General features: G+C 41.1%; 1 protein-coding gene across 9 annotated transcripts in view; it reads left to right on the forward strand.

The window, feature by feature from the left end:
• Positions 1 to 26,423, forward strand: part of SLC4A4 (solute carrier family 4 member 4) — a 266,082-nt gene that overhangs the window by 44,407 nt on the left and 195,252 nt on the right. For all 9 annotated transcript variants that reach the window (XM_030565189.1, XM_030565188.1, XM_030565181.1 and 6 more), the window contains one exon: positions 4,308 to 4,487. In XM_030565189.1, coding sequence (XP_030421049.1) covers positions 4,308 to 4,487 — 180 coding nt within the window. The remainder of the gene's footprint in view (positions 1 to 4,307; positions 4,488 to 26,423) is intronic.

Here is a 26,423-nt window from a genome sequence, read left to right on the forward strand (position 1 = left end):
GGGTTCCTCAACGTCCAAAGGTGTGCATGGAATGTGGGTGATTATTCTGATTGATGCAAAATTTTGGAGTAATGTAAGCGAAGTGTCAAGGCTCTGCAGGTATCCATGCTTCAATGAGGCAAGAGTTACCCCCTTTTTTCTTTTGATCCAACACAGCATTTTCCTGCTGCCTTCCAAGTAGTCCCACACCATGGGATTTTTGTTTTGTTTTCTTTTCTTTTCTTTAGTAATAACAACAAATCGAAAAAACCTTACCAAAAACATGAAAAGAACATTAAGACTGTGAGGTGGAGATCTTGGATGCCAAGGTTCAGATAATCCAGTAACACTTTTTTTTCTTGTGCATATATGCATTACAATACAGCCTTTAAATAAAGGCACGGTTGCCATCTACTTTTCTTGTAGGACTTTTGTTTCATTCAGGTCCTCATCCGATGCCTTTCGAAGTCAGTGAAAAACCCACTGAAGGAGTCAATGGGAGTTATTTGATCAGACCTGGAGTGTGCAGGTTGGATGGTGCAGTGAATGAGACAGGGCGCCCTGTGTGTCTGTCCCTGTATTTTTGCCCAGCTTTATTGGAAATTAGTAGAGCATAAGCCTAGGCTAGATCTGGATGTATATTTCTGTAATTGAGAGTACAGGTAGGCTCATAGTGGACATGATGGAGGATGTGCAGTGAATGAGGCGGGGTCCATGTGCTGAACAATGAGGATAAAAATAAATATTAAAACAGTTGTTCCATTCACAGTGCATTGTCCAACCCGTGCACACAAGGGGAAATGTGGCCCTGTGCAGTGTGCCAGCACAAGGCCTGTGCACCACTTAAGTAAGGCACAAGCCTTGTGCTGTCTCTGTGCACAAGAGTGACTCTCTCAGTGAGTGAGGCAAGGTTCCTACAGAAATGTGTGTAATGTATGTGCACACAAGAGCAGAGTTCAGATGGCATGGACAACCTTATCTTTAGCATTACTTGTAAGCTTCATCTTGAAACCTTATTATTTTAACAGGTATTGTTTTTTGGGATGCGTATGTCTGTTTAAACGCACAAGTTAATATGAAATTGACTCCTATGCTGCTAATCTGAATGTGTTGTACTCTTGTGGAATTACATTTCATGAAGTGTGAATTGAAACCATAGATTTGATCAGAGAAAATCTGCAAATTAGATTAGGTTATCTAATGTTCTAGTTTATATAACTGTACTCTGCGTACACTGTGATAGAAGTTTTTTGGCATGTAAATATACTTCATGAATATAGACTCTTCCTCCCTGATTTCTGTGCAAGAACGAAATACCCTTTCCTCAATAGAAACTACAATCATTCAACAAAAATCTCATACTTTTTTTCATTTTGCTTTGGCTTTTTCATTTATTAACCTATAGCTCTTTAAAAAAATTACCAGTGAAATAACTTTTTGCTCAGTTTGAGAGTTGTGAATTAGAAGTTAAAGCATCAAAGGATAAATTCTTCCTGCTGTAAAATATTTTGGGGTTCAGTCTTTTCTGCTTGACCAGTTTACCAACACTTACAGCAGCAGGAGTTAGGAAAGGAACTCTGGCATGTGTCTATGAAGAAAAATGTTGAGTATTTTAAGATGTTTTCTATAAAGCAGCAAAAATGGGCCAAATTAACAAATGCTTTTCATTTGGCCTTTTTGTTTTTGATTTTTGGTTTCAAAAGGCCCCATGTAAAGAACACAGAGAATCTTATTCATGTAATCAGGCTGTACATGTTCATCCGATATTGTTACAACTAACATGTCCACAAAGTCGGCAGGTTCCCCAGTACAGATGTTGCCGACTGGACTGTCCCCAGCTACGCAATCTAGGAAGATCTGGGTAGCTATCCCACACTGCCTGAGTTCCAGGCGTTGGTCATCAAGAATTTCACATGGTGCCACATGCTCTGTGATGTTCCAGCCCATACGGGCCCAGGAGTCAGCTGAAGTAGCTTAAGTTAGTTATGTAGATGGGGCTAGGTATTCCCATTTCTATAGCAGAATCACCATTTTTAAAAATGCTTTCACAGCTTAACAGTCATGTCAGTCTTGCTCATGAATGAGATCAAAACCTCATTCACAACAGAAGGAGTCGCTTGAGACCCATATTGTGTGTGTGTCTGTGAAGTGTAGATGGATTTATTCATGTTACAGCTTGGTTGCAAACTTGGTAAAAGCTGCTTGTGCTGAGAGGCCTAAAGTTTTGGAGTCTTTGGCCATGTCTACATCTAAAATTTTGCAGCGCTGGTTGTTACAGCTGTATTAGTACAGCTGTATAGGGCCAGCGCTGCAGAGTGGCCACACTTACAGCAACCAGCGCTGCAAGTGGTGTTAGATGTGGCCACACTGCAGCGCTGTTGGGCGGCTTCAAGGGGGGTTCGGGGAACGCGAGAGCAAACCGGGAAAGGAGACCAGCTTCGCCGCGGTTTGCTCTCGCGTTCCCCGAACCACCCTGCAAACCGCAGGGAAGGAGACCTGCTTGCTCGGGGGTTCGGGGAACGAGAGAGCAAGCCGGGGAAGGAGACCAGCTTGATTACCAGAGGCTTCCTCAGGTATGCTGGGATACCTGCTTATTCCACGGAGGTCAAGAAAAGCGCTGGTAAGTGTCTATACTTGATTACCAGCGCTGGATCCTCTACACCCGAGACAAAACGGGAGTACGGCCAGCGCTGCAAACAGGGAGTTGCAGCGCTGGTGGTGCCCTGCAGATGTGTACACCTCCTAAGTTGCAGCGCTGTAACTCTCTCACCAGCGCTGCAACTTTCTGATGTAGACAAGCCCTTTGTCTGCACTAATGCTGAAGCAGTGTTAGGCCTGTCTACACAGGGACACTCAGGAAAATAAAGGGCAAATTAACTAGAGGTGTGAAGTTAGCATGCATTAGTTAAAGTACATTAACTCATTGTGTGGATGTTTTCAATTCAGAAGTAAAGTGGCCTTAGTTCGCTTTAGTTTAATTTTCCTTGAAGAATTTCTCTTTTCTCCAACAGAGATCCCAGCTGAATTACTTATGTTGCTGGGGTGAGGATTCTGGGCAAAATGCACACAAGTTGGATTTTCCAAGTTTGGGTTCCCACAGCAATTGCACCTCTTCCCACTTCTGTATAATCAATATTTTTTTTCTTGCTGTGTATGTGGGTTAACTTCCAAGATTTAAATGAATAAATATATGCAAGGCAACTGAGATAGATGATGGCTATGGGGAACAATAACTGCAAATTTCTGAGCTTAAGGAAAAAGAGTTGATCAAGCTTTCAGATAAATATGCCTGTTCTCACATGTGAATAGGATCACCTCTTCAGATAAACATACTTCAGTCAATGGTCAAACAAGTGTGTTTATCTGAAGCTCTGCAATGGTACATTGTAAAATGAGTGGATAAACCAAAGTTATTCAAACATATCAAAGGCACTTGTCTTTATCAGGGACTGAATCCATGGCGGGTGTGTCTGAAGTTTTTAAAAATAAGATGGTTGAGTTAGAGTACACAAGAAATGTCTGAATAATTTCCTAAAGTGTAAAGAATCTCTTCATTCTAGGCTGGTGTTGGAGGGGCAAGGGACTTAGAAAATAAAGAATCAAGAACTTTTTATCCAACTCAAAAAATAGACAAGTAGAATTTTTTCGCATTGCTTAAAAAAAAAAAAAAAAGCTTGGAGAGTAAACATCTTTGTATTTGAGAACAAGCATAAGCAATCTGAGGCCAAATTGTAATTTGTTTTTTTAAGTTTTGGGAAGTATCGGATACTTAACAGGCAGGAGCTTAAAAGAGGAGCCTCTTCCTCAACCATAACACTGCTGCTCTGATGCAGTAATACACATATATCTTAGCGCTTTTTCCCCCCTCCGGATTTGGGCTATTACTTGGCATATTGGACACTGGTCCAGATATTCAGCAGGTGTAAATCATCCTCAGTTGATTGACCAGATGAGTGTCCGGCCCAAAAAGTGTGTTTGTTTAAAAACAGAACAAGTAGGTTCATGGGGAGAGTTCTTGAAGAGTGAAACTGCAGAAATATTGTGATTTTTTTAAAAAAGAAAAATAGCCACAAATATTGAATAGCCAGCAACGGGTCTACACTTGCATGTAGTGTCAGTTGTGATTTTTTTTTAAACTACTTGACCATAAAAGAAATAACAAACAAACCAAAAGGGGATTCAAAAGCTGCTAATTAATGTTTGAGTAAAGCAGCAAGTTGTGCCCTTGTTTTAGGGATACTCATACAATGAAATGTAATATAAACTAGACTTTTTGGTATTTCTGCAAATTGCATGTGATGAAAATTAATGCTCCTGTTGTTCCATAGGCCATCACACTGTCTACATCGGGGTTCATGTGCCTAAGAGCTATAGGAGAAGGAGACGCCATAGAAGAAGACCTGGGCTAAAGGAGAAGAAGGAAAGAGAAAAAATCTCTGAGTACTACTCCGACAAATCAGATGTAGAAAATGCAGATGAGACGAGCAGCGGCATCCTTAAACCACTCAGTGAGTACCATCACTTTCTGGCATTCCTTGTGATACTCTATTAATGTGCAGTGCTCTTGTCCTGAGCATTTAGAAGGAAACTGAATCCCTGAAACAACATCACCAGCATGTGTTGCGGGGTCAGCATGTATTTTATCAGTTGACAGGGAATTGTTGTTTGGAAGAGACACCACCCAGGCACCCCACGTGAGCGCTTCATCTTTGTTCATCGTCAGGTGTCATTTTTGGGTTAGACATTGTCAGTGCAAATTGTCAAAACCAAATTGATGTGGTATGTGAGGAGACAGCAAGCAATCTGAAATCTAAATTACCTGTTCTAACTGATCCATTGCCGCCCTCCTCCTGCACGCAGCATATCCACAGCCTCCCAGGGTACAAGGATAGTCACATGCCCAGGTGGGTCAGCTAGAAACAGAGCTAGCAGTGGGATAACAGAAGAACCAAGTCCCCTGTCAGAGGCCGTAAGAAATGTTTGACTCGGAATTGCAGAATTTTATACCATGGTGCGTGCCTGCCTGCCTGCTTTAGTAATTAGCTGCTGTTTATCAGCTGCTTCCCTCCAACTATTTATTGAATTGTCTTAAGAATAAGAGGTTTTTTAATAAACAAAAGTTGGAATGAAAATGTAACCTTAGTTGTATGACTCAGTTGTATACTGATAGATTGGGCATCTGATTTGGGATATTCAGCTGGGGCTGGGAGTGTTAGAGATGAGACACCTGAATTGTCTAGTGGAGTACCTTCTCTTGAGTGCCTTTCTAGGGGATAGTCTGTGAAGCCTGATTCCCAGGCCCTGTACCCGTCTGCCCAACTGGCTGTAGGTTCATTTTTCTGTAAAGTGGTTGCTTAAATAAGAGGCTGGGGTATTAGAGAACAGGAAGAGAGAGACTGTGATAAACTATTGAAAATGGTGTCACGCTGTAGAAGTTTGATGATATGGGAAGAATATAAAGTGATAGTCTGCACTATGTCTGCCTGCTTTCTTCACCCTGCCTTCCCAACCTCTCCAGTCTCCGGAGCATTCCTAAATAGATTGAACCTCACCAGTCCTAGCACAAAAACCTTGTGGCTACTATTCTGCCATTGACACCTTCTACCATTTTAAAAACTGGCCATTTATTTCTACTTTGTTTTCTGTCTCTGACTATTCCTGAGCCATGATTACTTTGACTCTCAGACTATGACTACTTCAGTAGTCTCTTGTGCAAGACTTTGTCAGAGGCCTTTTGACCATCTAAGTATCTGGTTCTCCTTTTGCTATTTCGTTAACACATTCGACTATGGCACCAATTTTCGGAGCAGACCAGTTGCTCTCCGCAGTAGCGGGAAGAGGCAACTGAAATGAACCCTAGCGATAGAAATCCCCCACAAACAGATTCTCATGCCCACGGTATTCCTTTCTGTTAAAGGTTCGCAAGGTAATATCTCTCCCCCCACCCCAACACACTTCATGTTAAGAAGCATTCAACTTAAGTTCTGGCCTTTAGGTAAGGATCAGTTGCAGTAGATGACTGAGAATATTAGAATTAAAGAGCTTAGGGATTTTGAATAGTATTTTTATGGAGGTAAGTTAAGATAAAGCTGATATGAAGTCTTTCATTTTTTTAAAAAAAGACACTTGTCAGAGAGCAGGTGTCATAAGAGGCTGAAGTAGATATTGGATCTCAATCACACAGTAAGAGTAGGACAGAGTGGAGAGTTTTGATATGGATCACTGGAACAAAGGGGCACTACAGGTGGGGTAGGTTGGAGTCTGAGAAGAAAGAAACTGGGAAATATAGAGCATCAACGTTTCCTCTGAGAGGAGTGTTGGAAATAAGACAGTGGAACAGGAATTTATCTCTAAAAATTGCTAGAGTGCAGAGAGTGGGAATTAATATACCAGGTCTGATTTTCATTTACAGTAACCCACCTTTACACTGCCAGATATATACAAAGGGGTGCCGTAGTATAGAAGAGAATCAGGCTGTGGACTGGCTTGCTTGACGCTTGTATGAAGCAAAATATCATCAGAAGAGGAAAGAAATGCCTTTTGCACCAAGGTGAAAATGAAATTATAAATCCACCATGCAATTTGACACAGTTGAGCATAATAGTCTCTCTCTCTTAAAGAGGCCCAAGAATAGAATAGTAGGGGGTGATGCAGTTCACGGGATTAAGGGGCATTGGGACAGCAATTAAGGCACTTGCATAACACTGATTTGGATTGAGGCTGACTCTAACCAACTGTTATCCTTCACTGTAATAATACTAAAAATGTATTGTATTCACGCAATTTGGAAGAGGTTGAGTGACTCAGACCTGGTGAATGTAGTGTAGCAAATACTGGATTCATAGAGAAGATGATGGTCTGGGTGTACATGTAATGAGAGAATAAAAGAAAAACGTTTTTCAGAAGCACTGTGGTCAATGCTTATGTATAATTTGATTGGGTAATGTTTGAGATGTGGTGCATTGGAGAGTGAACTGAAGGATAAGTGAATCTTGTTGTAAGAAGATTTTCAGTGGAAACATGTAAAATCACATTTTAAAATTAAAGAAATTCCAAAAAATTCTTAACCTCATCTACTTGTAATAGAAGTTGTTTCTTTTAATCTGTTTTTACTGCTTGCATTTCTCTAGTTTAGCCAATAAAATGGAATTGTCAGTGCAATTTACATAGGTAATTTGTGTGTAGTCAGTTTCATGTTCAGGTTTCCAGGCACAAGCACAGTACTGCTTGAGTTTTAGTCACTATTTGTTAAAATCATTTCCAAGAATTAATGGAAATATTTCATAGAATCATGTCCGGAAGCAACCTTGAGAGGTCATCTAGTCCAATCTCCCGCAGACCTAATAGTGTCTCTTTTTAAATAAAACAGTAACGGGAGACTTGGAAACGGCAGAGATGCTTAATGACTTCTTTGTTTCAGTCTTCACTGAGAAGTCTGAAGGAATGTCTAGTATAGTGAATGCTTACGGGAAGAGGGTAGGTTTAGAAGAGAAAATAAAAAAAGAGCAAGTAAAAAATCACTTAGAAAAGTTAGATGCCTGCAAGTCACCAGGGCCTGATGAAATGCATCCTAGAATACTCAAGGAGTTAATAGAAGAGGTATCTGAGCCTCTAGCTATTATCTTTGGGAAATCATGGGAGACGGGGGAGATTCCAGAAGACTGGAAGGGGGCAAATATAGTGCCCATCTATAAAAAGGGAAATAAAAACAACCCAGGAAACTACAGACCAGTTAGTTTAACTTCTGTGCCAGGGAAGATAATGGAGCAGGTAATTAAAGAAATCATCTGCAAACACTTGGAAGGTGGTAAGGTGATAGGGAATAGCCAGCATGGATTTGTAAAGAACAAATCGTGTCAAACTAATCTGATAGCGTTCTTTGATAGGATAACGAGCCTTGTGGATAAGGGAGAAGCGGTGGATGTGATATACCTAGACTTTAGTAAGGCAATTGATACGGTCTCGCATGATATTCTTATAGATAAACTAGGAAAGTACAATTTAGATGGGGCTACTATAAGGTGGGTGCATAACTGGCTGGATAACCATACCCAGAGAGTTGTTGTTAATGGCTCCCAATCCTGCTGGAAAGGTATAACAAGTGGGGTTCCGCAGGGGTCTGTTTTGGGACCGGTTCTGTTCAATATCTTCATCAATGATTTAGATGTTGGCATAGAAAGTACACTTATTAAGTTTGCGGATGATATCAAACTGGGAGGGATTGCAACTGCTTTGGAGGACAGGGTCAAAATTCAAAATGATCTGGACAAATTGGAGAAATGGTCTGAGGTAAACAGGATGAAGTTCAATAAAGATAAATGCAAAGTGCTCCACCTGGGAAGGAACAATCAGTTTCACACATACAGAATGGGAAGAGACTGTCTAGGAAGGAGTATGGCAGAAAGAGATCTAGGGGTCATAGTAGACCACAAGCTTAATATGAGTCAACAGTGTGATACTGTTGCAAAAAAAGCAAACGGGATTCTGGGATGCATTAACAGGTGTGTTGTAAACATGACACGAGAAGTCATTCTTCCGCTTTACTCTGCACTGGTTAGGCCTCACCTGGAGTATTGTGTCCAGTTCTGGGCACCGCATTTCAAGAAAGATGTGGAGAAACTGGAGAGGGTCCAGAGAAGAGCAACAAGAATGATTAAAGGTCTTGAGAACATGACCTATGAAGGAAGGCTGAAGGAATTGGGTTTGTTTAGTTTGGAAAAGAGAAGACTGAGAGGGGACATGATAGCAGTTTTCAGGTATCTAAAAGGGTGTCATCAGGAGGAGGGAGGAAACTTGTTCACCTTAGCCTCCAATGATAGAACAAGAAGCAATGGGCTTAAACTGCAGCAAGGGAGATTTAGGTTGGACATTAGGAAAAAGTTCCTAACTATCAGGGTAGTTAAACACTGGAATAGATTGCCTAGGGAAGTTGTGGAATCTCCATCTCTGGAGATATTTAAGAGTAGGTTAGATAAATGTCTATTAGGGATGGTCTAGACAGTATTTGGTCCTGCCATGAGGGCAGGGGACTGGACTCGATGACCTCTCAAAGTCCCTTCCAGTCCTAGGAGTCTATGAGTCTATAATTTCCTGTCCCTGATGGGCAGGTCTCAAATTCAACTTTAAATATCCCCAGTAAAGGTGATTCCATAACCTCCGTTGGCAAATCTGAAATCTTGTCAGTTGGAGTGTGTGTGCAAATCTGCATTGAATCACCAGGTCGGGTTGCTGTACCATGCTGATGAGCCCAGACAAAATATGTCAGTGGAGACAGGGAAGAGATTGAACAGGTCTATAAATGTAGACCTCTTCTTGTAAGGGCACCTTGTTAATTTAGAACTGGTAGCATGGCACAGCTGGATTTGGGAACTGTATCTAGTAATCTTTTTATCTGTGTCCAGTTTCTGCGAACAACTCAAAATTTGTGTGCGACAGAAATGTACAGTCTTCAGTTCTTCCAGCCAAAGGAGGATTGCTTAGAAAGGATTTTTGTTTATATTCTAAGTGATTTAGTGCTCATGAAAGGAGCCAACCTGATATCTCTGGAAAAAGAGGCCCTCTTTCCACAGAACTGGTACAGAATGGGCCTGACTAGGGTAAATTTTCCCCAACACAATCTCATCAATGTGCCCCAGCTCTGCCGAGACTACTTTTAGAGATGCGAAGGCAAATCAGTCTCCATGCTGATGATTGCATCCTTAGCTTGTCTGTGCAGAATGTTGGTGAGGGTACTAATTGTGGTGTGGTTTCCTAGCTGCCCAAAACTAGCCCAAGAACACCTAATTTCCAAAAATGACTTTCGCAACCTGTTGGCCTGAACCTCGTTGATATGTATGACCTCAAAGCAAGAGATGCTACATATTAACGTAAGAACATAAGTTAAGTCTTTCTGAGCCATCCAGTCCCTGACGTACACTTTTTAACATATTTTGGGGAAAATGTAACAGTTGTGTTAAACCAGCTTTCAACTTCCTCTTCCGTCTTCCCTCAAACACGCATGTGATAATTAGAATGAAGAAACAGCTTTACGCTATGACAACTGAGAAACTCTGAATTTAGATTTCTAAATTGAAGTGCTACTGAAGCACATAGCCATCAAAGGGAAAAGGGTAGAACACTGAGACCACAATTGGGAAATGCAAAACTGCAGGGTGGGAAGGTAAGTAATGTTGTAACACTAAGAGCTGAAAAAACAAGGAGTCCGGTGGCACCTTAAAGACTAACAGATTTATTTGGGCATAAGCTTTTGTGGTTAAAAAAAACCTCACCTTTCACCCGCGAAAGCTTGTGCCCAAGTAAATCTGTTAGTCTTCAAGTTGCCACCAGACTCCTTTGTTGTTTTTGTGGAAACAGACAACATGGCTACCCCCTGATGATAAGAGCAGAAGTAATGTTGGGCAGAAATTTTAGGCTCTTCAGATCCATCAATCCAGGCTGACCCATTTAATGGAGAGAAGGAAGGAATCCTGAATGGGTGGTGGTAGAGAAGCTGATGGCTTTGTTGCCTGGAGCAAGCTTGACAATCATCTTTCTGGTTGCATAGAAATCTCCAGCCAAATTCTGCCCTCTGAAGTAATTAAGGCTGATTGTCTCTGCATGCAGCTGAGGGTAGAATGTTGCAAAGAACAAGATAAGGGAGGAATTGCTTGGGTGGAGTACTGATCCAGAGCACCTCTCACTTCTCCACTCAAAGTGTTTGAAGAATTTCCTGGGAGGAGGTGCATCTCTGCTTATGCTTTCCTCCTTTCTTCTTAGTGGAGCCACAATCTGATTGTTTTGTGTTTTCAGTTGGGTCACCTTGATATTTGTTTGAGATGGAAAAGGCCACTGAAATTCTTTCCCTGGCTGAGTGCCCTGGGAGTAGGGAGTATGAATGAGCTACATGTAAAAGTCACAAGCCAAATTGTGATGACCATATGTGTGTCTTTATTTTGAGGCTCTGACATCATAGGCTTTCTGAATAGAAATTTTCTGAATGCGATATGTAAACTATAGATGAAGAGATTGACTTTAGCGACTGACAGCTTTGGCAAAAAGTAGAGTAGAAAGTTTAAAAGATTTTCTCAGTGATGAAAATTCTTATCTCTGGTTGGTTTGTCCCTCTGGTTGACATTATTTGAAAATAGTAAAACTATCTGTCTGGACTGATGGATGTGAATTTCATAGACACAGTTTAAAGACATTTTCTTACGCAAAGGTCACTTGGGACTACCATATGCAGAGGGGAGAGAAATCCTGAAATATTCAGCACTTTGCGAAACATGGTAGAAAGTTTTGATATCTCAAAGTATAGAAGGATGGAGGTTAGTATTATTGCAAGCTATTCAAGATAGCGCATGGGATAATGAAACTCTGATCTCAGAAGAGCATTACTGCAATACAGAATAAGTGTAGAATGTTATGCAGATAAATATGTAGAGTAAAACTGGAACCTCTGTGTTCTTCAGGATGATTTTAAACCAAGATGTTTATTTCTGTGGTCTTACCATGCCTAAAGAATGAGAAATCAAGATAAAAAACCCTTATAGAAATTCTCCCATTTTGATGCATATTGCTGGCTGTAAATGTCTTATATCCCCCATTACCAAGAAGGTAATGAAGGGAGCATGCCTGTTTTTTTTGTATAAACAGTTTGAGCCTGATTCTGCATTGCTCTGCACTTTGTGTGGTTGTACATTGACTCCCTACTGTTTTGATCTGGTAAGATTTTATAGCCACTTCATGCTGTTACAAATGGCTATACAAAGCACAAGATACACGGGAATCAGAGCCCGAGTTCATTGTATGCACAGGGAAAGTGACAGGCAAATGCATTGTTGCAACAATGTTCTCAAACTTTTTTCCTCCCTGAAACAGATTTTCATGGACCATCTCTCATTTAATGCCTCCACGTGGCAATTTTACACCTTGCTTATGAAAACCACAGCATGGTTACATGAAAATGTAATTTTGGAACAGTGTTCATGAAACAAGATGTAAATAAATTTGCTTTTAATGATATGATTCAGCTGGCTGGTTACATGTCCTCCTCCCATTATGTACACATGCATTTTTTTGTTTGTTTTTTTTCCCCTTTCCGGATATAGGACTTTATATATAATTTTTTTTTATGCATTTCCTGCTTAGGGACCAAGAAGGGATTTTCAGGGATCTCTTTGTTTCTTGTGTGGGCATGAGCTGGATATATTGGTTTCAACCCCAAGGTCACTGAACCTGAAGTCTTGTTGTCACGTTGTATGCTTTTCCCACTGCCTTTGTGTTAAAACCAAAGGCAGCATGAAAATGTTGGCACTTGTGCAGGGCACTCAGGTTCTGGCCTGTAAGGCTTCAAAGCTCTTTTTGACCCCAAGTTTGTGTTTTTAAATTGAGAGAGGCAAGAGAGGGTTCATGAAATTTTAACACGGTTTAATTTTGACTGCAAATCAGCCAATTTTTCTAAAACTGTAGTGTGATGCCTTCTGCCCCATGCTTTGCTAATGGTTAATGCTGATCATTTGCTGGTGCCCTATCACTCCCATTGCATAAGATAATGAAGTGCAAGAACTGGCCCTGACTCAGCACCGTACTTGGTGCCTGACTTCAACTGTTTGACTCGTCCCCCTAAAGTCATTGGGGCTACTCATGGAATGTGACTAAGTCCCTTGTTAAGCTGCAGCCTCTGCTTCTGTCAGATCAATTTAGAAGAAGTTTTTGTGATATGTAAATAGGTTCACCCCCAGCATTTATGCCACACCGTGAACTTTTAAATAGAACAGTGAGCTATAGTCAAGAGTTGGGGTGAATCTTGCTCCACTATAAATATCCAGTATGAAGCATTATATTTTATTGGAAGCCACTTACAAATCTGTGTGATTGCACACCTATCATCCTACTCCTGTTAGCACTTGTTCTGATATTACGCCTCTATTAAATGAGGTAATGAAATCTTAGCAGTAGACTTTTCAGAGGTGGTGAAATTGGGCACTCACATCTCTATATGAGCACATCTCTAAATGTAGATGTGTGGTCACCAAGCAAACATGAATAAACTTGACTTTCAGTTTGGTTATGAATGCTCCCTGGGAATCAAGTTTTTTTTTAACCCTGCCAAATAAGATTGACAGTTTATGAAAAATATAAGAATCTTGCCCCCGTTTTTCTCATGACATCCCATAGACAGTAGCACTTGGGCTTCTCTTGTTAACCCTTGGAAATGTCCAAGAACTCTCTTTACAGTATGAAGAGAAACAAACACGCACTCAGTGGCTTGCCAGAATTCCATACAAAAGGAGGTCTCACCAAAGAACCAAAAGGAGATAGGTTTAACAATTGCTGAATATGTAAAAGGACACCACAGTGCTCCAACTTTTTCATTACCTGAAATTCCTGTTACAAATGTGCTTAACATTACTGCATGCCTATCAGTGAAGTGAGGACAATGACACACCTAGTTTGTGACTATCACATGAAACGTAGTGGTTAACTTGTGGCACCTTAGTCTGTAGCGCACTCATCCTTTGTTGCATTTTTCCCACCCTCTCCCCCATCCTCATTTGCATGCAACAGGCCAAACAATGCTCCCTTACAGCTTTCTCTTGAAACTTTCATTCTCAAAGCCGATAGATCTGATTTGACGACATGTCCAAAAATATAGAGCGCAATTTTGGCCAGCAATTACAAGATCTCATTTTTGGAAAATCATCTATGTCGAGCGATAACTAATTGTGATCAAATTCATCATTCCGTTTAGCAGTTATGATGGTCATCTTCCAGCACAGATATAAACATGCTTTGGAAAACGTTAGTCCCACTCAAGATGATATTCTGTGTACAGTTACATGAGAGCTAACCTTAGAAGTGAAAATGTTCTTTACCAATTGATGGAAGGTACTCTGATCCCAATTTACTTGTAAATCTAGCCTCAGCTATTGACTGAATCAAAGGGGGTACAGATATGGCTCTGACAATGGGAAGGGGTTCCAGAAGACCTAGTGACAGATAAAGGAGCATATGAAATGAGATACATTACCTTATTGGCATGCTCCTCTTTCTTGTTTTATTAAAAGAAAAACAAAACTCTAGACCCTTCTGATGTGGATTAGATGGAGCATTCTGTGGCGAGAGCAAACGTAAAATAAACATGCCATTTCAGAAAAGTGCCATATGAGGTTTGTGCTGTGAAGTTTGTGGTGTGTTTAGATAGAGTGCAGCTTTCAAAATGAAGTTGTTGTTTAGGTCTGGATGGACAGATAAGTGGCTTAAATCTGAACACTGTACATATGGGTTGTTTCCAATTTTGGAAAAAGGTACCTCTTTTTACATGAACCCAATTCAGCTTCTGGTAATATTTGGATCAGCATTCTGTCTGTGTAGTCATTGTTACCTTCGGTAATGATAGCAAAGAGTCATTCAAGGGCTGGGTTAATGTGCAGCTTTTAACATTTCTGATTCAAAATGCAGCTTTCCCTCTAAAATAAATTCTATATAATCTGATTATGGTAGTAAACTAGAACTCCAGAGAATCTTGCTTTCATGAACCTTGCTATAAGTTTTGGTGTGGATGTTGATGCTAGCCAGTTACACCTGCCTCTAGATGATGCTCAGTAAAACATAAACATTTCACATGGGGAGAGAGAGAGTGATAAATACATGGAATAGTGATCCTGGAACATCTCTCAGCACCACTTTTGAAAGCTGGTTAATCTGCACTTGGTTTATCAATAACTCTGGAGAGCAAAAAGATTTTTGTGGTAAGTAATCTTATAGCATGACTCCACCATGCTGATTTGTTAAAGTGAAGGGCTGTTGTCCTCTTTAATCCAAATAAAATAGTTTGCTCTTTGATCCTGGCTAATGTGATCCTTTGGTATTTAACTCTCATTGCTTGCTGCTTTGACATGGGAGCTCTGGTTCCTGCTTCTGGAACTGGTGGTTATGCTGTGAGAAAGTATCATTATTATCCTTGGTCGTCTTGACCATGTGCTTTGCTTTTGTTTAACAAAGAAATTGTTTGATACTTTCAAGGTTTTAAAAGACACGTTTTCCACCTTATGTCTGTCTCTAAATAATTATAGACACCAAAGAAATGTAGGACTGGAAGGGATCTCAGGAGGTCAGCTAGTCCAGTCCCCTGTACTTCTGGCTGGCTAAGTATTATCTGGACCATCCCTGACAAGTGTTTGTTTAACCTGTCCTTAAAAATCTCCAGTGTTTGAGATTCCACAACCTCCCTAAGAAATCTGATCCAGTGCTTAATTACCTTTACAGTTAGGAAGTTTGTCATAATGTCTAAGCTTAAACTTCCTTGCTGTAATTTAAGCCCATTACTACTTGTCCTGTCCTTGGTGGTTAAGGAAACCAATTTATCACACTCTCCTTTAAAACAACCTTATACACACTTGTTTTTATATTTCCCATTACGGTCTTCTCTTCTCCAGACTAACCAAACCCAGTATTTTCAATCTTTCCTAAGAGATCATGTTTTCTAGACCTTTAATCATTTGTGTTGCTCTCCTCTGGACTTCCTCCAGTTTGTCCCACAGTGTGGTGCCCCACACTAGGCGCAATACTCCAGGTGAGGCCTTATCAGTGCTGAGTAGAGTGGAACAATTGCTTACAATACTCCTGCTAATACATCCCAGAATGAAGTTCACTTTTTTTTGCAACAGTATTACATTGTTGACTTATATTTAGTTTGTGATCCGTGATAACCCCCAGTCATTCCCCATTTCGTATTTGTGCAGCTGATTATTCCTTCCTAAGTGTAGTATTTTGCATATGCCCTTTTTTTGAATTTCATCCCATCTATTTCAGACCATTTCTCCAGCTTGTCAAGATCATTGTGAATCTGCCCTCCAAAGTGCTTGTAACCCCTCCAAGTGTGGTATCATCTGGAAACTCTTTATAAATGTTTTCTCTGACATTTATGAAAATCATTTATGAAGAAATAGACTAGAACTGGAACCAGGGCAGATCCCTGTGGGACCCCGCTTGATATGCTTGATATGCCCTTCCAGCTTGATTGTGAAGCATTGGTGACAACTTTCTGAATCCAACCGCTTTACAACCAGTTGAGCCACCCACCTTATAGTAGGTTCATCTAGCCTATGCTTTTCTAGTTTATGAGAAGATCGTGAGAGACTGTATCAAAAGCCTTACTAAAGTTGAGGTATTTCACACCTACTGCTTCCCCCCACATCTGCAAGGCTTGTTACTCTGTCAAAGAAGGCTATTAGGTTTTTTCACATGTTTTGTTCTTGGCAATCCATGTTGATTGTTACTTAGTATTTTTCTTTTTTACTAACAAATTGTTTGCTCAATTATCTTTCTGGGTACCGCAATTAAGCTTGACTAGTTTATAATTCCCTGGGTTATCCTTATTCCCCTGTTCAGATAGGTACTATATTTACCTTTTCCAAGTCCTCTGGAAATGTGGAGACTGGTGCTCTCTAGATACCTAAATCATTTGAAAGTTGGGGGGAATTTATTTTAATTTGTGTAACAGGTATTATTTAAAAATCTTACTAGATTGACAGCCCTAGATTATGCATTAACATTTGTACATATGTATGTACCTCTGTATACTCCGTTGCACTCATACTCTTTTGTCAATGTACTTTGCCCCCTGATCTGGAGCTCACCTGAAATACTGGTTTAGTCTTTGTGACCCTGATTCTGCAAAGCGCTCCAGCATATGCTTAAGTCCCACTGAAGTCTAAGAATCTTAAGCTCGTATTTAAAGTTAAGCACGTACTTTAGTGCTTTGAGTCGAGGCTTAAGCTAACTTGCATCTTTATTTCTGAGACTCCCAGCAAAGGTTCCAGCATGAGTCTGTTCACTTTATAGTTTAGTTTCTGTTGGACATCTCATTTTTGGTTCCTTTTGTTCAGCCTTGCTTTTTGTAAACAGTCTCCTGACCTTAAGTAGACTGTGAAATATTTCACTTAGTAAATACATAACTTAAACAAAGGACTGAAGTATGCAAGTCTGGCTCAAAATAAATGTAAAGTATAATGTGACAGACCCAGGCCAGTGGTGTACAGGAGTCTGGCAGAGGGCAAATATACTGGTCACTGGATGAGTAGTTTTCTGTTCCCTGAGTGACCAGAGCAGGGGCTGCACTGCAGTAATCAGGAACCTGCTAGAACCAATTAAGGCAGACAGGCTGATTAGAACACCTGGAGCCAATCAAGGCAGGCTAATCAGGGCACCTGGGTTTAAAAAGGAGCTCACTCCAGTCAGGCCGAGGGGAAGCCAGAGGAGAGGAAGTGTGTGTGAGGAGCTGGGAGCAAGAGGCACAAGGAGCTGAGAGTGAGAGGGTGCTGCTGCTGAAGGACTGAGGAGTACAAGCGTTATTGGACACCAGGAGGAAGGTCCTATGGTGAGGATAAAGAAGGTGTTTGGAGGAGGCCATGGGGAAGTAGCCCAGGGAGTTGTAGCTGTCATTCAGCTATTACAGGAGGCACTATAGATAGCTGCAATCCATAGGGCCCTGGTCTGGAACCTGGAGTAGAGGGTGGGCCCAGGTTTCCCCCAAACATCCCAACTCCTGATCAGACACAGGAGAACTTGACCCTGGCTGTGGGGAAGATCACTGAGGTGAGCAAATCTGCCAATCAGCACAGGACCCACCAAGGTAGAGGAGGAACTTTGTCATAGCAAAAAATAGAGAAATGTATTAAGGTTGAAGAACATAGGAATGGCCATGCTGGGTTAGACCAATGGTCCATCAAGCCCAGTATCCTGTCTTGCGACAGTGTCTAATGCCAGATGTTTCAAAGGGAGTGAACAGAACAAGCCAGTCATCGAGTGATCCATCCTCTGTGTTGTTCAGTTCCAGCATCTGGCAATCAGAGGCTTAAGAATACCCAGAGCATGAGGTTGTATCCTTGACCACCTTGTCTAATAGCTATTGATGGACCTACCCTCCAACATCCACTGGCAATCAGTTCTACAGGGTTGACTGTGCGTTGTCTCCTTTTGTTTGTTTTACACCTGCTGCCTATTAATTTCATTGGGTGACCTCTGTTCTTGTGGTATGTAAAGGAGTAAAAAACACTTCCTTATTCACTTTCTCCACACAACTTAGTTGGCTTTTTTTGAAGCTGAACAATTCCAGCCTTTTTAATTGCTCCTCATATGAAAGTTGTTCCATACCCTAGATCATTTTTGTTGTCTTTCTCTGCACCTTTTCCATTTCTGTTATCTTTTTTGAGATGAGGCAACCAGAACTGTATGTAGTATTCAAGGTACAGGTGAACCATGGATTTATATAGTGGCATTATGATATTTACTGTCTTATTAGCTGTCCATTTCCTAATGTTTCCCAACAGTCTGTTAGCTTTTTGACTGCCTCTATATACTGAGCTCATGGTTTCAGAGAACTGTCCAGAATGACTCCTAAGATCTTTCTTGAGTGGTGACAGCTAATTTAGACTCCATTATTTTGCATATGTTCTATGTTTTCCAATGTGCATTACTTTGCATTTATCAACATTTAATTTCATCTACCATTTTGTTGCCCAGTCACCTAAGTTTTGTAGATACCTTTGTAAATCTTAACAATCTGCTTTGGATTTAACTATTTTGAGTAGTTTTGTATCACCTGCACCCTTTGCCACCTCACTGTTTACCCCTTTTCCCAGATCATTTATAAATATGTTGAACAGCACAGGTTTCAGTACAGATCCCTAGGAGCACCACTATTTAGCTCTCTCCATTCTGAAAACTGACCATTTATTCCTACCCCTTGTTTTCTATCTTTCAACCAGATACTAATCCAGGAGAGGATCTTCCCTCTTATCCCATGGCAGCTTACTTTGCTTAAGGGCCTTTGGTGAGGAACCTTGTCAAAGACTTTCTGAAAATCTAAGTATGCTATATCCACTGGATCACCCTTGTCCACATGCTTGTTGACTCTCTCAAAGAATTGTAATAGACTGGTGAGGCATTTACCTTTACAAAAATCATGTTGACTCTTCCCCAACAAATTGTGTTCATCTATATATCTGATAATTCTGTTGTTTACTCTAGTTTCAACCAATTTGCCGGGTACTAAAATTAGGCTTACTGGCCTGTAATTGCTGGGATTGCCTCTGGAGCCCGTTTCCATCACTAATAAAAATGGGTGGCATCCTAGCTTTACTGTAGTTGATACTATCATGGGATCCAGTGAGTTACTTACTAAGGAAATCCTAGGCAAACAATAGGCAGTGAATCACTGTTCAGGAACTTAATTATAAACTTTTTTTTAAAGTGAGCTGGTGGCCCACACAGGATGCCTGGGCAGGCCATATTTCACCCGCAGGTCACCTATTGAATATCGTGAGGAAGCTCTGTTTGTAGATCCTACGCCATGTATATAAATACCTGCTCACTCACCTGAACTTGTGTAGCTTTTCTCACTAAAAAAGGAAAAAAGAAGCTCAGAGAATCTCCTTGAGCACACATGGAAGTCAACACTGCAATGAAATTTAATATTTATTTCAAAGAGTCACTCTAAAGTAAAAGGAGAACCTCTTCAACTGCATAGGTGCCTCTTTCTCTAAAATAGAGAGGTTGTCTAAAGCTGCTTAGAGAGAGGCAGGCTAAGGGGTAAAGTGCTGGTGAAGTGGTCAGAGGTGCATGGTAAATACAGATGTATCACATGGACATCACCATGACATGAGTATAAAACCATCATGTATCATATGATGTAGTAATATGAAGTAGATATGTAATGGAATGAGAGTGCTTTAATTTTATTTAGTGCAAATCTCACTAGGCAGAATCAGACTTCCTGCTTTTTGGCTCTGGATATATTACCCTACACAGTAGATTTGTTCTCTTCAGGGTTTGATTGATTTGTCTAAGGCAGGACCCCACCCTGCAGTTATACCACAGTTTTCATAAGGGGGGAAGGGATAGCTCAGTGGTTTGAGCATTGGTCTGCTAAACCCAGGTATGTGAGTTTAATCCTTGAGGGGGCCATTTATGGAACGGGGGTAAAAATCTGGGGTTTGGTCCTGCTTTAAGCAGGGAGTTGGACCAGATGACCTCCCAAGGTCCTTTCCAACTTTGATATCCTATGATCTATGATTCTATGACCTTTCAGGGTCTCTTCCAGTTCTATGAGATAGATATATCTTCACCCACTGCTTTCTCCATGGTAGATGTCATAATTCCATGCCAAAGAATCATCTAAGACCTATGGAAAACAGGAAGGTCAGGATATTCTCTTGCCCTATTGAAACTGAGGGGCTGAGAAGCTTGAGCTTTCACTTGATAGACGAGGCGAGTGAGGCAATCTCTTTTATTGGACCAACTTCTGTTGGAGAGAGAGACAAGCTCTTGACCTTACACATAGTTCTTCATGAGGTCTCAGTGGAAGCTTGAAAGCTCATCTCTCTCACCAGCAGAAGTTGGTCCAATAAAAGATAATACCTCACCCATCTTGTGTCATAAACAGATAGCTAAGGGTTAATGTCTCTTTCACCCGGAAAGGAGTAACCTGAAACACCTGACCAGAGGACCAATCAGGAAACAAGACTTTTTCAAATCTGAGTGGAGGGAAGTTTGTGTCTGAGTTCTTTGTTCTTTCTCTTCTGCCTGTACTCTCTCGGCTGTGAGAGGATTTTTCTGCCTCCTGCTTTTCTAATCTTCTGTTTCCAAGTTGTAAGTACAAAGATAGGAAGACCATAGGTTTGTTTTTTTGTATTTATATGTATGTAGTTGCTGGAATGTGTTAAATTGTATTCTTTGTGGATAAGGCTGTTTATTCATATTTCTTTTAAGCAATTGACCCTGTATTTGTCACCTTAATACAGAGAGACCATTTTTATGTATTTTTTCTTTCTTTTTACATAAAGCTTTCTTTTTAAGACCTGTTGGAGTTTTTCTTTAGTGAGGAACTCCAGGGAATTGAGTCTGTAGCTCACCAGGAAATTGGTGGAAGAAGGAGGAAGGAGGAAGAAGTCAGGGGGAAATCTGTGTGTGTTAGATTTACTAGCCTGACTTTGCATTCCCTCTGGGTGAAGAGGGAAGTACTTCTGTTTAGATTCACGGAGCTTGCTTCTGTATATCTCTCCAGGAACCCAGGGAGGGAACACCTGGAGAGGGGAAGGGAAATGGTTTATTCCCCTTTGTTGTGAGACTCAAGGAATTTGGGTCTTGGGGTCCCCAGGGAAGGTTTTTGGGGGGACCAGAGTGCCCCAAAACACTCTAATTTTTTGGGTGGTGGCAGCTTTACCAGGTCCAAGCTGGTAACTAAGCTTGGAGGTTTACATGCTAACCCCCATATTTTGGACGCTAAGGTCCAAATCTGGGAATATGTTATGACATCTTGTGTGTCTCATACCCTGGGACTCACAGCTACAACACTGAGCCTTTCTTTGGCAATGTTGTTTCAAGAGCCTAGCCTTTATGTATGTGTAAAGAGATGGCTTAAAGGAGAGAACCAGAGAAGAAAGTGAGGGAGTAGGGTGAGCAGACTGAGAGAGGAGTTTGAAAGTAATAAAAAGGTGGGTATTTTGGGGAGAGAAAACCAAGTTTCAATAAAACAAAAGGAAAACAAATCTTTTAACTTGCTAGCCAAACCTCTGTCCTCCTGAGAGAGTGCGTCTCAGGCCAGTATTCCATACCTTCCTTTGACCCTGTCCTGCCACGTGCAAAAGTCTCAGCTCCCTTTATGCCCTGTGATTGGATGAGGCCATGCCAGGTACAAGGTGGACCTGACTATGAAGTGCCTTCCTGGGAAAGTCTCTTTCTTTTTTTCTCCTGGCAAGAACACGGTTTCTCTCACTCACAGCTGTGTAAACCTGTGTTTATACACATTATCCAGGTTGGTGGATGGCTACTTATTGCATACTGTATTTAAGCATCTGCACTCACATTATACCTTGTTCATGCTTACATCTTGCTAAATAAGGTCATCACTGATTTTTAATTTTTTTATTCATGCCAGTATTTTAAGCACAGATTATTGCAAGCCCAAAGGTGGGGTGGTGGTTTTTATTTTAGGTTTTTTTGTAACGGGAAACTTATGCATGTTTAAGGGTATATGCTAATGAGCACTGTTCCTTGAGACTAGAACAATGGATGCCAGTCGGCGATCCAGTTACATTGAGGAAACTGGACTAGAGGAGTAGGCAGCTGCTTTTTGTTCAGTATTTCCGGGTAAGAGAACAGTGCAGCTTTTCATCAGTGCCAAGAATGTTCACTGCCCAGTCACTCTTCCCCCCATTATGCTTTCCTCTTCTCACACTAATGGATTTTCTAAAGTAATTATTTCAGTATATTTTAATATTTGGGTTTATAAACTTAGGATTCATGGCCTCTAGCCATTCCCTGCTTGATTTGAGCAGCTGGAAAGTGAGCTAATATCGTGTATGTTGGTGGAAGGGAGGCATGATTTCCACCCCTCTATTCCCCAAATTCCAGGTTTTGGGTATATAGATTACATCGGGGTAGGCAACCTATGGCACGGGCGCCAAAGGCACTCACACTGCCCAGGTCCTGGCCACTGGTCTGGGGGGCTCTGCATTTAATTTAATTTTCAGTGAAGCTTCTTAAACATTTAAAAAACCTTATTTACTTTACATACAATGATAGTTTAGTTATATATTATAGACTTATAGAAAGAGACCTTCTAAAAAGGTTAATGTGTTACTGGCACGCGAAAGCTTAAATTAGTGAATAAAGGAAGACTCGGCACACCGCTTCTGAAAGGTTGCCGACCCCTGTGTTACGCAATGTCTAGAAGATTGTGCCGCCTTGTTGGACTGTGGGGCTGTGTGTGTACCCACACCCACCCACACCCCTACCTGAAGTGATCTTTCTTGGCTGTGGTGGTGGTCACTCAGGAAAATAGCTAATATTTCTGGATTTCAGTTTTGGATGATTAGCCATTTTCCTGTCCAGAATGAACAGGCTCGTTATGAATCCCTCAGCTCACCCTGAAATGAAATCCTTATGTCAGTCATCTTAAATTGTCTTTGAGAAAAGGGGGATGCCAACATATATTAGTCCTTAAACCAGTACTCACCGTGTTACAATCACAAAAGAGGCTCCTTCTGTCTCCCTGTTATCCTGTTGTAATCATAGACTATCAGAGTTGGAAGGGACCTCAGGAGGTCATCTAGTCCAACCCCCTGCTCAAAGCAGGACCAATCTCCAGACAGATTTTTGCCCCAGATTTCCTAAATGGCCCCTTCAAGGACTGAACTGACAACCCTGGTTTTAGCAGGCCAGTGTTCACCAGTGGGATTGAACCTGGGACCTCCAAATCTTAGTGTATGAACCTCTACTGCGTTAACTAAAAGCTGTAACCCTCTCAGCTAAAAGCTGTAGCAGACTCCTCAATCTCTATATGGTCTAGGTGCCACCAGAGGGGGACAGAGCACCACGCCAAGCAGCCATGGATTACGCTATCACCAGGTGACCCTTTGTCAAGTTATGAACGCCTGGTGTTGAAAGTCTTCAGTTATGTGAAGGATCCCGTGTGAGAGAAAATAAATCTCATTCTAATCTAGTTTCATTTCCCACATTATCCTCGCTATGTGTCATTCTTTATAGATAGTGCTTCACATCCGACACTGGGCAGGCCTATGCTTTGGGAAAGAAAACAGAAGCAGTACAGACTCCCTGCTGCCAGCTGAATGCTGCATGGCACACGAGAGCCAAATACTTTTGTCCCTTCAACTTTCAGTTCCTTGTAGCATCTATTGTACTTCCCTTTGGCCTGAGCATTGCAAATTCTTGTGGCGATGAGGGCAAGTGGCAAGCAGCTATGGTTACTAATTTGTGTGTGTTGAATTCTTTCGTCAGCTAAAAATTCCCAACTTGCCTCCAGAGCTAATTTTGTCTCCACAGTATCAGTGCATTTTTTTTCTCTCCAACAGTAATCTCGTGTTATATTTTCTACCATACTCACTCTATCAGAACAGAAATTTCCCTAGAAACTAGATGAATATTAAGTCACAAAACCAAACTGCCTTAACATTGCTTTGAGCTTTTTCCTCAAAAGAGCCAAGAAATTCACAGTTCAAGCTGAAATCCTATCCTCAAACTTAATTTCATTATGCCAGAGGATTGTGTTTCAGCTTAATGTGCTATCCCCCAGTGTTTGTGTTCGCCTTCTTAACTGTGTCAGTGCTAGTTGGTTCCTCAGTAAGCTTTCGTGCTTATGAGGAATTAATAATGTGAGTGTCTGTCTCATAATACCTTTGCTATTTATAGGGCTTCAGTATTCCCAGATGAATTAAGTAGTCAAGGTAGTGTATGTAGTGCTAAAAAGATATTTTTGATTTGAGGATTGAAAAAAGGAGAGGGAACATTGTGGCTTTGCTGTCATGACGTAATGTCAGATGAATAGAACTGGAATGCTGTGAATACTTTGCAAGGGAGCTTCGTCACCTGTACACTAGGAAGAACAAGTTGTGCTGGTCTGGGTTCCGTTTGTAAAGCTTTCTGTGTGGAAGTGCACAGAAGCCAAAGTAGACGAAGGAAGGAATGTGGTCACTTTATTTTCTGTAGAAAAGACAATCTGCTTTTGATAAGGATCATTTATAAGGGACACTATGAACTCAGAACCTTTAAAGGCACAGTGTCAACTGCTTAGATCCATTTTTTTTTTTGCTTCCTTCTGATCTTTTCCCTTTCAAAAAGAATTCACAATCACCAGTGTAGTAAGGTCATTGGAGAAAGTGCAATTTATTATGCACTTGCAGCTGCAGTATTGCCAGCCCTGGTTGCTCAGAAATGAGTTATTACCTCAAAAGAATCATGAGATTAATTAAAAAATCATGAGATAAAGAAGGGGGAAATTTTTTTTTCATTTCCTCTGGTTTTGGCGCCTTTAAGTCAGTGGTTCTCAACCAGGGGTACATGTACCCCTGGGCATATGCAGAGGTCTCCCGGGGGTACATCAGTCCATCTAGATATTAGCATAGTTTTCAGCAGGCTCCGTAAAAAGCACTAGCAAAGTCAGTACAAACTAAAATTTCATAGAGACAAGGACTTGTTTATACTGCTCTCTATACTATACACTGAAATGTGTTTATAATTATGTGGTAAAAATGAGAAAGTCAGCAATTTTTCAGTAAGCGTGCTGTGACACTTCTGTATTTTTATGTCTGAAAGTGCTACAGTAGTCTGGAAAGGTTGAGAGCCACTGCTGTAGATCACGCATGAATAAGGTTAAGATTTTCAGGTTTTAGTAAGTCATAGACTGGTCACAGGCAATAAACAAAAATTCATGGAGGTCTGTGACCTGTGTGACCTTTTACTAAAAATGAGAGGGTGAGGGGAACTAACAGCTCTGGGGCCCCTCATAGTGGCTGGAAGCTCTGCCACCCCCTCACCCCTACCCCTGGTGGCCGACAGTTTTGGCTTTGCTAACCCGGGGTACGGGCTTGAAGCTGAAGCAGAAAATGTCACAGAGGTCTCTGAAAGTCAGGGAAACCATGACTTCTGTGACTTCCATGACAAAATCGTATCCTTACACGAGTCATATGTTTAAGGTTTCCTGTACAACAACAAGGAATTCTTTAATTTTAAGTGAGGACTGAGGTATTTGCCTAATCACGGATTTCCGGGAGACGGGGCTTTAAGAAAAACACCAAATGTTGCAAGACTTGTGATAAAATAAGGAGAGGTGACAACATTGCACCTGGTGCATGTGGCCTACAAAATGAGGGGAAATTGGAAGGGATGAATCAACTCTCTGAGGGACTGCCTACACTGTAGTTAAAAGCCCATGGCTGGCCCGTGCCAGCTGACTTGGCTGGATCATGGGCTCTAGGAGCTTGTGAGGTGGGAGGGTCCCGAGCTCAGATTGCAGCTTGAGTCTGAACTGTACTGCAGTTAGAGAGCCCCTTAAATTAAGCCCTGCAAGCCCAAGTCGGCTGGAACGGGCCAGTGGTGGGTTTTTAATTGCTGTATAAACCTACCCTTAGAGAGTTTTGTTTCGTTTAGGTGTGAACAGTAACATAATCTTCATTTAATTGTCACCTTTTGTTAGCCAAGCTTGTTTATTAATGATCTTTATAGCTGCCCTTTTCTTTACCATGCCATTTTTAATAGAAACTTCCCACGATTAGAAGCAGCATGATATATCATGCCAGATGCAGGGGAAAATAATTAAATCTTATAGGCCCCACCCTTGATTCAAAGCCACAAGGTGATGTAGCCATCTATCCTGTGTATTTCTAAGGTGCCTATCTCCTCTTCTTTTCTAAGTACAGAACATAATTTAATAGAAATCGTTTCTAAATGAAGTTTTATAGTGTGTATAGTTCCACGGAGCAATGTACCTTTTAAAACAAAGGTTATGCTCAGGAAAAAGAGGCTAGTTTTTTTTTCACAACACATGGGAAGACCACCTTTAACTGAAAATTCACTCTGTTAATCCTCTGTCTTGAACTGATAGCATGTGCAGTTATAATTACCTAAGCCACCTTAATTCTTTGCCTAATTCTGTTCTGTGCATT

The sequence above is a fragment of the Gopherus evgoodei genome, chromosome 5 (assembly GCF_007399415.2).
Source record: "Gopherus evgoodei ecotype Sinaloan lineage chromosome 5, rGopEvg1_v1.p, whole genome shotgun sequence".
Classification (NCBI taxonomy): Eukaryota; Metazoa; Chordata; order Testudines; family Testudinidae; genus Gopherus; species Gopherus evgoodei.